Consider the following 15498-nt stretch of genomic DNA (forward strand, 5'->3'; position numbering starts at 1 on the left):
GTCCATGAATTCAAGCCCCACATTGGGCTCTGTGCTGACAGCTCAGAGGCTGGAGCCTGCTTCAGATTCTGTATCTCCCTCTCTGTTCCTCCCCTGCTCACAATCTGTCCCTCTCTCTCTCTCTCTCTCTCAAAAATAAAGATTAAAAGAAAATTTTTTTTTAAAAGACTTTACACAAACCATTATCTTCTCGGTAAAGACTTCTTGGACCACCCAGGCTACACTCTGTCAAATTCCTTTCATGATTCTTCATATTTTTCATTTGCTACTTGTAAATTTACCTATATAAAAAAGATGCCCTGTTCTTCCATATAGTTTGTAGACCCTCTCTCATTCATTTCTACATAGCAGCAGCTAGCCTGGTGGCTTTTAAACACAAAGTTTTAAAATGGAGAGAAGAAAGATGAAACTCTAAAAGTGAAGTTTATTTTATTTCATTTATATGCTATATAAAATGATTCGCCCATTGGCTCAGTCTATTACTGCAACTGTTATATCTCTAATTTTATCAGATTCTGGGTATCTTGTATTGTCAGAGAGGAACTGTAAGTGGCTACAAAGCTGAATAGTTAAAAGCATTTATGCCTGTATTACTATCAATATGGGGTGTGTGGTTTATATGTATCATTATCAAAATCAACTAAATTGAATTAATTTGACCAAAGAACAAAATAATACTTTAATGTCTATTCTTTGGAGTTTAACAGTAATTTTTAAGGAAAGTTTTATTTGGCCTCAGATGGTAATCATTAGGACCACAAAACTAGATGAGACCAAGAGGCATCAGTACAAGCTCTTTCTCCAGGGTGGTCTAGTCTTAGCTGTATTTTTCAAAGCTTCATAGAAGCCTCTTCAGGAAATGAGAACATCAACCTATTACCTATATGCTCCAGTTCTTTCGGACCTTATTTGTTACTCATCAAATCTAATCCAAATTCTTCACATTATACTAAAAGAAAAGAAACTATTAAAAGACATTAGGCAAAATAAATACTTTATTGTTTTATTTTTAGAAATCAGCCTTTGTGTGAAAATTCAAACATTTATAAACCTTCCAGATATTCTTTCAAAGAATATTGTTAACATCTCAACCACTTTTGATTAAAATTTCACACAAAGAAATAGAATAAGAATTGAAAATTATAAATGCTAAAGGAATAATTCCAATAAATTTCGTTGTTACTTTACACATTTATTTAATACATACAAAACCAACCAGGAAACCACTTTCCTTTTTTTGTCCCTAAAAACAAATAGTTCTCACTGGTTAAAACTGAATTAAAACCATCTATTTTGAAGAGAACAAATCTAAATTACTTTAATTTTGAAAAAACAAAACAAAACCAGCTTATTCATTTCTATCCATTCAAGTCAAAGGCTCCATTATTTTGGCAATACTCTACTTAATTAGTCTAAAGGATAGAAGAAGAAACATCTCCTTATAGGAAGTCTGGACAATGCAAAAAGTATAGTGTTTAACATAAGGCATGTTTCCAAAAGAAAAATAGTACATAAGCTATAATAAAATTACATTTGTCTTGGTAAAGTAACAAGGCTTACAGTGTAAGAACATTAAGTAGTTGTAGGTAACCTCATACAATTCTATCCTACTGCTATTAGTAACCTCCTCAAGAATTAAGAGCAATTTTTACAACAGAACAGTTTTTTCTTCTTGGAAGTGACACTAATTAACAGCAGTGGAGGGAAAATCATTGGTTGCTTCAAGCTCTCAAAAAATGAATCAGTTATTGCACAGTAAATACCTCATAGAGGTCAGTGTTTTAAGAAGCTAGTCTGAAGAAATAGGTCATTTATAAGTTGGTTAAATCTGGAAGTTTTCAAGTTTTAAAATTAATTCTACATAGGGAATCAACTGGAAAATAGTGACATACAAATAAATATTAGGCTTTCCAAATGGCTATAATTTTGGTAGTTTAGAAAAGAAATAAAGTCAGCAAAGTGCCTAAGTTTCTATGTACGTTTTTAAAAAAGATATGCATAGAAGAAATAAACATTATACACTGTATACAGTAGCCCAGCTCAGCAGCAAGTATCTTCTGAAGCACAAGTAACACCTCCACCAGTGTCAGTCACTGATCACTCCAACATCACAGAGCTAGCATGATCCGTGCCAACCTTGCAAAAGAAAGAGAAGTGAACGTTAATCATGTTTCAAGTATCGTTATTAAAAGGTTCTTCAAAAACAGGATGAGAATGTTCTATATACAGTATATGTATATAAACAGTATACACACATACACACATTTAGACAAAAAAATTAAGAATTGACACTAAGAATTTGTGATTAATTCTCAAAATGCTGGTCCATAAACTGTACACTGAAATAGCATTATAATCAATGCTATCAAAATAATACCCAGGTTTGAAAGTTCTGATTTTTTTTCAAAAAATTTTTTTAACGTTTATTCATTTTTGAGAGCAAGAGACAGAATGCAAGCTGGGGAGGGGCAGAGATAGAGGGAGACACAGAATTGGAAGCAGGCTCCTGGCTCTGAGCTGTCAGCACACAGCCTGATGCGGGGCCTGAACTTATGAACCGGGAGATTACAACCTGAGCTGAAGTCAGACACTTAACTGACTGAGCCACCCAGGAGCCCCTGAAAGTTCTGATTTCCTCAATTCCAGTACTAATTTAAGTACTATAATGAAGTTTCAGTAAGATAACACACTATCAATAATCCCCTAGAAGTTATTATTATCAGAATTCACTCGCTTGCATTTCCAATGCAAGGGGTTGTAGTTTTTCACACTGTAGGATACCATATTATATACATTAAAAGTTAAAATTTAGCCACAGAAACAGTCCTGGGTACTAAGAAAACAAAGCATTAAAAATAAGCAATAATTTATAATTGGCTAAACAAAAAATTTCAGAAAATGTTACCTATAAATTCCATTTAATGACTATCTTGCTTAGAATTAGATGCTTTACTTGAAGACACTGCTGCCAAAAGTCCACTTACAATTTCCCGTCTGATTTCCCCAACAATGGACTCTTTAATCTAGAATAGAAAAAGAGAAAAATGAGAACTCAACAATATGACCATAATCTACTTTTTTTGTTTTCAGAAAATCATAAACAGCACTTAATTCATACAGCCAGCTAAGCCACAGAGAAAACTATAGCCTTCATATGAAACCCTCAGGAAATACAGAGATAGTGAGGAATCATGTCCATCTCTCCTCAAGCCCAGGTCAGACTGTAAGGTCACTGTGCAGTCTAGCATAACTCAGATAACTCCACTATGAAACATCACAATTCTTAAGTTAAAAACATTAAAAGTGTTACTCCATAGATTAAAAAACTTTATTTGCTTCATGACACAAAGTAACCCACAAGAACTGTTTAAACGTTAGATTCACTTTTATGTTTTTTATTAATGTCTATTTTTGTATGGTAATCAACAGTATACTCAAATGTTCTCATTGTTAAGAAAATTCATTAGCGGAAAAATAATATACAGGTATATTGCCTGTTTATACCAACTGAAGGCAAAGTATCTAAAGAAGTTAAATATTATTAGGATCTAATATCCACATCTGAAGTGGAAAGAAAAAATGAAAATTTAGTACAATTTATTTTAAAACATGAAAAACATCCTCTAAACAACCATAAACTAAAGAAATAAAAGTTTTCTTGGGGCGCCTGGGTGGCTCAGTTGGTTGAGCATCCGACTTCAGCTCAGGTCATGATCTTGCAGCTTGTGGGTTCGAGCCCTGCATCAGGCTCTGTGCTGACAGCTCGGAGCCTGGAGCCTGCTTCAGATTCTGTGTCTTCCTCTCTCTCTGCCCCTAACCCACTCGCATTCTGTCTCTGTCTCTCTCAAAAATAAACATTAAAAAAAATTTTTTTTAAAGAAATAAAGTTTTCTTTACTTGTATGGTAAGTTTGTCACCTGTCTAAAAACTTTGTTTCAGATAAGGATATTAAATCTTATTTTATTGTTGGAAAAGGCACATAGACCTAGGGACAATGATAATTCCATCAAGATTTTCTTGTCCAGATGCTCAAACACTACACATGCCTATCCATGCCATTTTCTTTCTAATGATACAGCATCACCTCCAAATAGCTCTTTGTGAAGGCTTTAAATGTGGATTTCCTGAAATAAACTGATAATGTGTTCCCAAATTAGAACTTGAGACACTTTCAAACCAGCTTTTAAAAATTCTACATATCCACAGTTTCCTGTCAGCCTGATCTATTTCCTAAAATGTTCCTAAGTACATCCTGAACACATCTCAATTGAAGTCTTTCCAAGAATGGTTCTGTATTAATCTGTCATGCAAAACTGGTACATAATACATGGACTTATACAGAAGTATTCATAGAAACAAATGCTCCTTAGTTACCAACCATCTGTATTGGAATATATTTAAATAAATACAAGATTCTTTTACCTCCTACCAATATTTCTAAACTTTAAAACATCATGAAAGTTTCTGACTTTCACAGTACTTGAGATTTATTTTTAAATGAGTACGTGTTGGATACAAATATTATGAAAACCAGAATCTCTTTGCTGCAATGTACTATATGCACAAACACAATGTGTTGAATCAGAACCTCTGCAAATGTGTATTTACAAAAGACAATAAGTAGCACAGTGTTCCCAGTCCTGTTATTCCATGCAATATGGTAATTTTATTAACTTTCCTTGTTTTGTTTTTGTTTTGTTTTGTTTTGTTTTTTTGAGAGAGCGAGGGAGAGCACGAGCAGGGGAGAGGGGCAGAGAGAGGACAGACAATCTTAAACAGGCTCCATGTTCAGCATGCAGCCCGATGCAGGGCTCAATCTCATGAACCTGAGATCATGATCTGAGCAAAAATCAAGGGTCGGACACTCAACCAACTGAGCCACCCAGATGCCCCCATTGTTCTTTATCATCCAAAAAAAACCCAAAACAAAAGCCAAAAAGTATTCTTTTCAAACCAAAATGTGTGCCAACATTTTTTGAGTAATGTCCAGTGCGGACATTACTAGAATAAAGCATAACAAAAGTGTGTTATAATCTGAATGGGCACAAAATAGATACTGTTTCATAAAATATTAATATTAAATATTGTTTCAAATAATATTAAGAGGAAAAAATAAAAAGCGTTTAGAGAATAACAGACTTTAAAATACTAGGTCATGAAAAGTAAGGGCAATCTCAGATGATAGTGAGGACAGAAAACTGTAGCAAGAGCAGCTTGGATGAGAGGGGAGCAAGAAAGGAGTGCAGCTAACAGATGGTTCCTACCAGGGAGAAGGAGACTGGAACAGGAAGGGTGAGGCCAAATGGGGAGTGTCTGTGCTATGAGTGTTGTAATTCAGGGAGAGAACTGGGTCTCACTAATGTATCCCAGAATAAAGTAAGTGCTCCATAAATGAAAGCACCAATGAGAGAGAGAGAGGGAGAGAGAGAGGGAGAGAGAGAGAGAGAGGGAGAGAGAGAGGGAGAGAGAGAGAGAGAAGTGAGAGAGCAGAGGCACGAGAGAGAGAGAGAGAGAGAGAGAGAGAGAGAGAGAGACATCTGACACTAAAGGGAACAAAGTAGAAAAACAAAGGGTTAGAGAGAAACCAGCACCGAAAACAACAAAATGCACTTAATAATTTGCTGAAGGAAGAAGCATATGGACAAATAAATTAGCTCCAAAGTCTCGCATCCTACGGATTAGGAGTAAGAAAAGTCCACTGGGATGGGAAAATTGCCTTTAGGAGCACAATTTCCAGAAGAAGTGGCACAGGGGGAGGACAGATGTGAGTGAGATTAAGAAAAGAATGCTCGGGGCGCCTGGGTGGCGCAGTCGGTTAAGCGTCCGACTTCAGCCAGGTCACGATCTCGCGGTCCGGGAGTTCGAGCCCCGCGTCAGGCTCTGGGCTGATGGCTCAGAGCCTGGAGCCTATTTCCGATTCTGTGTCTCCCTCTCTCTCTGCTCCTCCCCCGTTCATGCTCTGTCTCTCTCTGTCCCAAAAATAAATAAACGTTGAAAAAAAAAAAAATTTAAAATAAAAAAAAAAAAAAAGAAAAGAATGCTCACTGGCAATATAAGCAGAATGCCAGTGTGAAGTGTGGGGTACTAACTACATCCACTCAACAGGCATCTACTAAGTGACTACTTCGGGGCAGCCATCACACCACGTGATCACTACAAGAAGTTACACTAAGAATACAGACAAGCTATGTATTTACCAAAATACACATTTCAAGTGTGTTAGATAGACTGTAAGAAACATATAGGCATGAACCAAACCTAGGAACTTCATTCAAAAAGAACTCTCTAAAGAGAAAAGCAATCTATGTTTATTCTTTGATATTTAACTTCTGTTGATCTGCTTCTATGGCACATGCTCATTTATTCTATTAAGTAATCTTTTTATTTTTTTTAAGTATCAGGCCACTGATTACATACATCACAGACCACCTGGGCAAATTCTAAGAGAGTGTAGTTTTCCCTCCAACAACATATACAATCTGAAAAATGGGTTACCTTTAACCTGACAAAAGCTTTGTTACTGAATGAGCATATTAAATATTTGTCTGAAAGGACTTTCAGAATTCTCTTTCAAAAGAATTCTGCTGTATTAACACATTATAATGAAAGCACACTTTTTAAAAACATCACAGATGGTGAAATGATGCAAACAAAAGCCTGACAGACATCATTGTTTTCATGCACCCATGAGTGCAGGAAGAAAACTTCCCTGTTAAGTGTCTCCCAAACATGCCTAATCCTCACCTGCAAAACTGTTCAACACAAGCTCAAATCCTGCTGTCCTGAAGAGCGGCTTTGTTAATGACGTCAGGGGCACAGAATTTACTGGAAAAGCAGAGTCTAATTTAATTTTCTTGGTGGTTGATATGATAGCTCTGACAAAAACTGGAATTCAGTACCATGTGTATTTAGGCAAAAAGATTATGGATTTGAAATGAATAGAACCAGGACTAATCTGAATTTTACATATTTTGTAAATAAAGTTGAACAGACCACCACCGTAACTGAGTTAAGATCGTATCAACACAAATTACTTTTTTAAAATTATAAATGGGATTGGATTAACTTATTTAATAACATGTTTTTAAGGCGCTTCAAAATAGCTTATTTTCGTAAGTACATCAATGTTCCACTTCACACCGTGTTTGATCTATATAGTTTGCTTGATAAATCCTTATTTGTAAATAGCAAAAGGATAAATGTTAAGGCCAACGTCCTACAGACTCTGCCAAATTTTGAATAGTAACAAATTCTGAAAAATTCCTCAAACATTTGCCTTGCATGCCAATTTAAATGTCTTCAAAATCAAAAGATCGTTCTTATTTTATGGGAAGTTCTTATAAATGATTAAGTACTACTGTAGGACCAAGAAACAACCGTATTTTCTACATGCTGTGTTGTATCAGCCAAAGAATCAATGTTCTGGTCTAGGAATACCTTATTCCTAGGAAATTACTCACAGCACATATCAGGTCACCTGTTAACAAACAACTTTAAAAATGAGGACTCAAGTGTGCATTAAGGGAATATTTATGCCAAATGAGCAATATTAAGTTGAGTTTTCAAGGAAAACCTATTAGCTAAAGCAAGCTAAAAGGAACAAAAATACCACATTTCTAGAGAAAGAAAAAGTACCTTAAAACTTACTTCCTCAGTTAATTAATATAGTGTGGAGAAAAATAATTACTTAATTTTACTCGACAATTGATCTTTGATATTAAACATATAAATAAGAATGGATTATAATCATTTGCACCTAATGAGCAAGGTGGATGTACAGAGCTTGCTAAATGTTCACCAGGTACATACAATGAACTTATAAGAATTAGGTTTACAGAACAAATCAATGTCAAGAATTACAACCTTTTATATGTTTTTATTTGTTTGTTTTGTTTTGTTTTGTTTTTAAGTAGGCCGCATGCCCAGCACAGACCCCAGTGCGGGTCTTGAACTCACAACCCTGAGATCAAGACCTGAGCTGAGATCAAGAGTCAGACACTTAACTGATTAAGCCACCCAGGCACCCCTAGGACCTTTTAAACTTGAAGTTGATAATTCATGTCATGAAAAGAAATTACAAACATGTAGTCTCTTCTGCTAGAATGCATATTTTTAAAATGTAAATTTGTCTCAACATGAGTTACTGAAATATTAGGAAACGAGTATAATATAAATTTCATGTCTGCTTATATGTAGTTTCATCCATAAGAAACACGGGACGAATGCAGAGAACTGCACTCAGCTGAATACAGGAACAGAACACACAAAGTGCACACATAGAAACATCTACGAGCTATCTCAGGTCACTGTGTTAGGAGCCACACCTACCCACATCTGCTATTAAAACTTTCCGTTGGATTTCATCTTACTCTCCTCTGCTACTTTGCAATACCTCACAAGCTGCAATCCTTCCAAACCCCAGTTCCACAAGCAAATTTCAGGTATTTTTCAAGGTCAAGTACCATATTCATTGTAGTACTTAAATATTTATTAACCATTTCACATGTATACTATTGTGCTATTTTTGCTAGATTTCTATCTTTTTAAAAATATGTCACATACAAAGTTTTAGTTATGCTTCTATTTTCCAAATAAGCTCTGTGGTTTTTTACTGCACCAATGTGCACAGCCCAACAATTTTTAGGAATATATATATATACATATATATATATATATATATATATATATATATATATATATATATCATAGCAAAAAAGACTGTATTTATTTTTAACATACTTCTCAAGCGACTATTATGCAGCTATGAATGATGGCACCCAATACACATGAACTAATCTCTGGACCCAGAGGATCAATGGCCCATTTGAGGGAAGAGTCTGGTCTGCTGCCACCATTCTTGACCTATAACCACTAGAAATTTGTTCTTTCTTACTCACGAATTAATTCCAAAAATACGTTAGGCTCATATTGCTGAATTTATTGGAAATATGCAAATTAAAAACAAGAAGCCACTGACCCTAATTTCTCTGGCCCATTTTGACCTTTTCCATTTCTAAATTCTTAGTTCTTAAATACATTATACTACATGTTTTTCTGTGTAATTTTTGGATTGTTTCCTGAGTTAGTCTTGTTTGTCTTCTTACTAGTCTTTAAGCTTAAGAATTTCACATCATTCATTCATTTATTTGAAAGAGTGAGTGAGAGGACGAGAGCATAGGAGTGGAACAGAGGGGCAGAGAGAGAGTATCCCAAGCAGACTCCACACTCAGCACAGAGCCTGAAACAGGGCTTGATTCATTGACCCCAGGATTATGAGCCAAGTCAAAATCAAGAATCAGATGCTCAACTGACTGAGCTACCCAGGTGCCCCAAGAATTTCATATCTTATATGAAATCCCTTACAGAGCATATACTCATTAAGACTCTTATAAAATGATTTTTTTAATGTATAGGCTATCTCCCCCTTTTAACTAATGGAAAGATCCTTTCTGATCATGTTTTTAATATATCAATGGTAAAAAAAATATATTCAACATGTGTTATTTTTATCCTGTGCATGCTACTGCATTTTGTTCCCAAGCACAGTGTAATGTGGGAAGGAAAGGAAAAAAAACAAAGCCATCAAAACTTTTGATCTGTAGTCTCATTTTTTAAATGATATAGGGGCGCCTGGGTGGCTCAGTCTCTTAAGTGTCCGACTTCAGCTCAGGTCACGATCTCGCGGTCTGTGAGTTCCAGCCCGCGTTGGGCTCTGGGCTGATGGCTCAGAGCCTGGCCTGCTTCCCATTCTGTGTCTCCCTCTCTCTCTGCCCCTCCCCCGTTCATGCTCTGTCTCTGTCTCAAAAATAAATAAACGTTAAAAAAAAAAAGATATATATATATTACTCCTTCTAATTGCCAGTTCCCAGTGCCTGAAACAGCTATTTTACTAATCTTCTCAATTAACTTTTGACCTCTGACTACTAATCTTCCTAATTTTTTACAGTCCTTGTAGTAACCTAGAACTATGGTTAAATGCTTCAGGTTTACACACTATCACCCAGGATAAACCTTTTCCTTCTGTATTTCTATCTTTGAACAACTCATGTATCTTCCACATATCTCCACCCACTAAGCCAAATCAAATTCTTTATACAAATCACAACACTATTTTCTCATGTCAATTGACATTACACAGTGATGATTTTTAATCCTGGAAGAGATCTAAATCATAGTCCCTATTTTACAAATGTAGAAATAAGAGGTCTAAGAATTTTGTCACATGTTTAGATATTTTGAATCCTACAAACACTTTCTTCATCAGAGTGAATATAGAAAATTGCAATTATTTCACACTGGAGTATAAAATTTGTAGAAATGCCATTAAAACCCTATCTTAATAGACACGAGCTAGATCAATGGGAAAGTTCATTTAAAAGCTCAGAAAATTACTGAATACAGTGAATCAAAGCAGTATCTTATAATGTTCAAGTAACATTATTATCCAACTCATATCTCCAGATGAATTAGGCATAGATTTTACTCACCTCTCGTATGACTTGCTGCAACTCATCTTGCTCCACATTTTTATGCATTTCCTCAGTAGCTGGCATTAATGGGATTTTTCCATTCCCTTCTTCCACTACAGATTTAGGTCCTACAGCCTCTGACGCTTCTTCAGCTGCACCAACTTCCTCAGAACTTTCCACATCTGGAGGTGTCTGCACAGAGCCCATTCTAGAAGGAGCAGTGGGCGTCAGGGCCACTGACGCTCGGAATACTTTCTTGCTTGGTACCAGATGGGTCTTGGGTTTGCCCACTGAGTCACTACAAGGTACTCCAGTTCTTCTATTAGCATGAGAGGGACCAGAACATACAGAAGAGGACTCGGATGTTGCTTGGGAGAAAACGGATTCTGAGCTTTCTCCAGGAGGAATTTCAAATGCCATTTCTCCAAGTCCCATGCCTAATTCAGACTTCAGATAGGACTGTTCCCGCATCAGTTCAGTGACCTGGAAATCAGAAAAATTGCAATTCTTCTCTCTTGAAATTAAGACTGGTAGTTAAAAGAAGATTAAAATTCTAGCTGTGATGACTGCCAGAAATCACTTAGCTTGTAAAGACATGATACTAATTCAATCATTTAGGAACTAATCAGTTGCATTTGCAACAATATAGGAAAATATAAATTCATGGTGAGATAAAACCATGAAGTATGTAACTGGACTATACAGGTGGATGAAATTTTACTTGTTACCACATGGTATCCAAACTACTTGTTAAGGAATAGTAAAGAAAAACAAAATAGCTACTCATAATGCTTCTGCCCTCAAATTAACCAATTTCTTTAAAAGATAATAAAAATTTGGGGCTCCTGAGCAGCTCACTTGGTTAAGCGTCTGACTTTGGCTAAGGTTGTGATCTCATGGTCTGTGAGTTCGAGCCCTGCATCGAGCTTTGTGCTGACAGTTCAGAGACTGGAGCCTGCTTCGGACTCTGTATCTCCCTCTCTCTCTGACCCTCCCCTGCTCACGCTCTGTGTCTCTCTGTCTGTCTCTCTCAAAAATGAATAAACATTAAACAAATTTTTTAAATATAATAAAAATCAGACTTTTGTTCACAAAGTAGTCATCTTACAGATCCAACTACCTAAAGGACCCGTAATCAGACTGTAAAAGCATATTTCCCCTGCAGCATAAACACTTTTTATACCGCATTACTTCCTTTACACCATAAAGATAAATCACTATTGCAATTAACTAGCTTTCTACTAGTGGCCTAATATGGCAATAGACTTTCACAAGTGCCAAACTCCCTTCCAATCAATTTAGATAATACCTATTTCTGTATGTAAAAACAAAAAACATTTCATATACACTAGGAAAATTGTGTGTTTATGAAATGTTTTATCATTCCCTTCCCCAGTGATTTGAAAGGAGAGAGGCTTACTGGTTCCATTACATTCAATGGAGAAGGGCATGACAAGTTATCAGCGCTTCTACTGCCACACATTCCCTGGAAAAATAAGAACAATATATATATATATATATGTGTGTGTGTGTGTATGAATAAATTGTTTTTTCAAATTGCAAGTGTTCCATAATAAAATGAATTGGCTAATTATTACCCTGAAACATTCCTTTATGTTGCAAAGGTCACTCTCAACATGGCACCCTATAAAATGTGTTATTATGACTAAGTGCATAAAAGATGTTCTGGTTCTCCACTGTCACCAACACACATTTCTCAGAATAATGGATTGAAACATTTTATGGAAAAATATATTCATCAATGATAAATAATACTCTTATTCTATGCTACTCTTATTCTACATATACACATGTAATACACACACATTCTTATTCTACTCCATATGTGTGCATATGTATATGTATGTACAGAATCATTCACTGTTAACAAAAACAACTGTGTTGTTCAAATAACAAAGAGAAAAGCTCACAATTTCAACATTTCAAAACAATGCATTTTATGACTGCAAAGGTCATAGCAAAAATAATCCAATGCTGAAGTTTAAATTTCATGGAAAGAAACATTAGAAATTTGAACAGTGATACAAAATAAAGAGTGTTTTATTTTCTTGGCTGTATACATGTTTTTTGCCTTTAAAAAGATCTCATTTGATTCCGTAAAAACCATAAAGACTGGAAAAAAATCCAAAATAAAGGAAAAATTTATAGGGAATAGTTATTTACTCAAAGGCAAAAAAAGCTGAGTGAAATATATGTTTATGTTCTTGGCAGTTAGTTACACGCAGTGATTAAAATCTAAATTAGTCATGTGTTAATCCACTATCATTTTTCTTCTAAAACTAAAAAATTTTGTATTGCTCCTTATTATTATTAAGCAAATATGATTAACAATTTTCAATATATTTCTAAATACACTCAATATTTAAGAGAAGAATCACAACTTGTACATTCAACTGATTTGTGGGAAAGGATCCTTAAACATTCCGTTTGCCTCACTGCCATTAAAATAAGTGGTTTTACATTAAGGCATTTGCCCTAAACTGTGCGGCCCGTGGTAAGTCCTAAGTGAAATCCGCTGGCAACCCCCACGGCACCTACCGCAAGAGCTGAGGCGCGGAAGGGAGAGGGCATGCGCACAGCGCGGAACTGCTCCTCCAGGCCCAGCAGGCGCTCTTCCAACTGCAGCTCCAGGTCCTGAAGCTCCATTCGGACTGAATTCCTCAGACTCTGAAGCTGATCAACTTCATACCTGTCGGTACAACGATAGGCACAAGGTTGAAAAGAGCAGTTCGGAGATTCACGTTCACAACTCTCTCACAAACTGCTAGAAGGTACTGAGATTGCAAGTTCTGAAAATCAGCACAACAGTGACTGCCAAAGGTGGGACCAGGAGGACAAATGGTCTTTCTTCCTCTACCCTCTCTCCCAAACAGTGAACAAAGATTACAACCACCGTCTTCCTCAATACATGGAAAGCGGTTTCATTAGTAAGACACTCTGCCTAATTTCACTTACAGGGGTTCACAAAATAAACGGTACACAGCAGTAGGCATAAAATCCAGCTTAAAAAAAAAAAAAGGCTGATGATGCTTTTTCAGAATTAAAAATATTTTGAGTTACATTAAGACAAAATGAACTTTTTACCTTTCCTCCTCGGTCATATGATGATAAACCATGGTTTGCTGACGTAGCATTGCCAACTCTAAATCCATCATTTGCGTCCTAAATAAATTCAGGCTCCGCCTCATTACCTGGAGCTCCTGAAAAGTATTCTAGAACACAATATGACAAACTTATACTTCTAAATCAGACAAAAAAACTTTGTAACACAAAAATCTAAATAAGCACTTACTTCATACAGAGGTAGAACAGATGATTTCTGAGAACTATATGGAGCAGCAGCAAGATCGGGTCCTCTCGTCACAGGGTACTTCAAAAAAGTAAGAGTCTGATTACAAATCAGTGTTAAAGTGCTTACCTCCAAATTATCTAAGGTGTTAAAAAGGTGCAATTGGGGGTCTATATATAGTTCTCTTGGAGACAACAACAACAACAACAACAACAAAAAACCAAAACCCCACTTCATATTGTGAGGAGGAACCAAATACCTCAGTCCCCAATGCTACCTATATTACTCCTATCTGTGTCAGGTAGAAGTCTGTCTATATGGAACAAAGAAGAGGCAAAGAAACAGGTATATTTCAAATCTACATCTTACGGGACTTCCCTCTTGCCTTGAGAAAGAAGAAAACAAACAAAACTCAAAAATGTATTAGCAATAGCAGATTCGGATTATAGGAAATTACTGAGTTGGCTGGCCAGAGTAGCAGGCAGTCATCATACTGCTCACAGACATTTGAGCATCTACTGTGTGTCATTATTTTAGACAGTGAAGAAAAAAGACAAAAGAAAGCACAAAAGGCATTCCCAGCCTTCAAATGTTTTCACAGTGCAAGGGGAAAAAAAAAAAGGGAAGTGGGAAAAAACTTACAATGTTGGGGTGGGGGAGGGGAGTGCAGTGATGGAAACAAACAAAAATCTAGATTAGGTGAATGATCCTGGCACTGATGACACCTGAGCTGAGCCTTAACAGGAAACAGGCCTTGATCAGGCAGAGAAAGGCAAGGGCAAGGGACTCCAGGTTAAAACAAACAAACAAACAAACAAACAAACAAACAAAAAACAGTGGCATTTGTAAAGACAGACACAGGAACGCACACCTATTTAAAGAACTGCACGCAGTCCAACACTGCTGGAACACACACATGAAGAACGAGACTGGACAGTCAGAGACAAGTCATGAAGAGCATCTGTCTACTGGGGGGTGGGAGGTGGTGAGAAGATTATTTAGCTGAGTTACTGATGGGACACCCAAGAGGAGCAGACCACATGTAGAGCTGGTCTAGAAAGGTGCACCATCAAAGCGTAGGTGGGTTGAGCCCTGGAAACCCTGTGCTTCACGTAATTACAGCTGGAGAGTTAGGTATCTCACTCACAGATTTTTATAAGGAGGAAGAAAAAAATACCCACATTCTGGTCAGACCGGGAGAAAATCATTAGGTGACCATCCTCATGAGGATAAAATCTGTATTTAAAAGAAAGTATACTTTGCCACTTAATAAGTTGCAAATTTGATTTTGCCTTTCCTAGTGGCATCCTTCCTATGATGTCATCATAAGAGATCTATTATATACACTGTAAACCTCCTGACTCCTAGCTGAACTCTGTGATCAGGACATTACACTGTCATTTTCTTTATTTCCTCAAACTATCTAAACACAAGTAGTGTGGAGACAGATTTAGAAAGGCAAACCTAAAGACAATTTGTTTTCAAAGTTTTTTTGGAACATTTTTTGCAGCCCACCAACATATCTGAGTGCAGTAATTTTAAAAGTGACAAAACAGACTATTTTTATTCAAATTCACACTTTACCTGATTTTTTTTCTTTTCTGGGGCAGTTCCAGTCTTTGAACCCAGTGGAAGCAGACTAATTCTGTGCCAGGAGACCAGCATCAGGAGTCAGTAGATGAAGGGGGAAACTTAGACAGCTATGAGCAGAGCCAGGGG

The 15498-nt window shown here is 36.4% G+C and overlaps 1 protein-coding gene across 5 annotated transcripts in view; it reads right to left on the bottom strand.

Moving 5' to 3' along the window:
* Positions 1-1179: 1179 nt before the first annotated feature.
* The window catches only part of ITPRID2 (ITPR interacting domain containing 2), a 40093-nt gene continuing 25774 nt past the window's right edge, over positions 1180-15498 (bottom strand). For 3 of the 5 annotated variants that reach the window (XM_047082512.1, XM_047082515.1, XM_047082517.1), the window contains 7 exons: positions 13783-13860; positions 13575-13702; positions 13029-13179; positions 11890-11955; positions 10488-10952; positions 2906-3023; positions 1180-2136 (listed from right to left, as the gene is read on the bottom strand). In XM_047082512.1, coding sequence (XP_046938468.1) covers positions 2919-3023; positions 10488-10952; positions 11890-11955; positions 13029-13179; positions 13575-13702; positions 13783-13860 — 993 coding nt within the window. In that variant the 3' untranslated portion in view covers positions 1180-2136; positions 2906-2918. The remainder of the gene's footprint in view (positions 2137-2905; positions 3024-10487; positions 10953-11889; positions 11956-13028; positions 13180-13574; positions 13703-13782; positions 13861-15498) is intronic. The other 2 variants (XM_047082513.1, XM_047082514.1) reach the window with 2 other exon arrangements.

This window comes from Lynx rufus, unplaced genomic scaffold (genome assembly GCF_022079265.1).
Source record: "Lynx rufus isolate CCGP_SWC_20201006 ecotype Redwood Valley unplaced genomic scaffold, mLynRuf1.p SCAF_2, whole genome shotgun sequence".
NCBI classification, from domain to species: domain Eukaryota; kingdom Metazoa; phylum Chordata; class Mammalia; order Carnivora; family Felidae; genus Lynx; species Lynx rufus.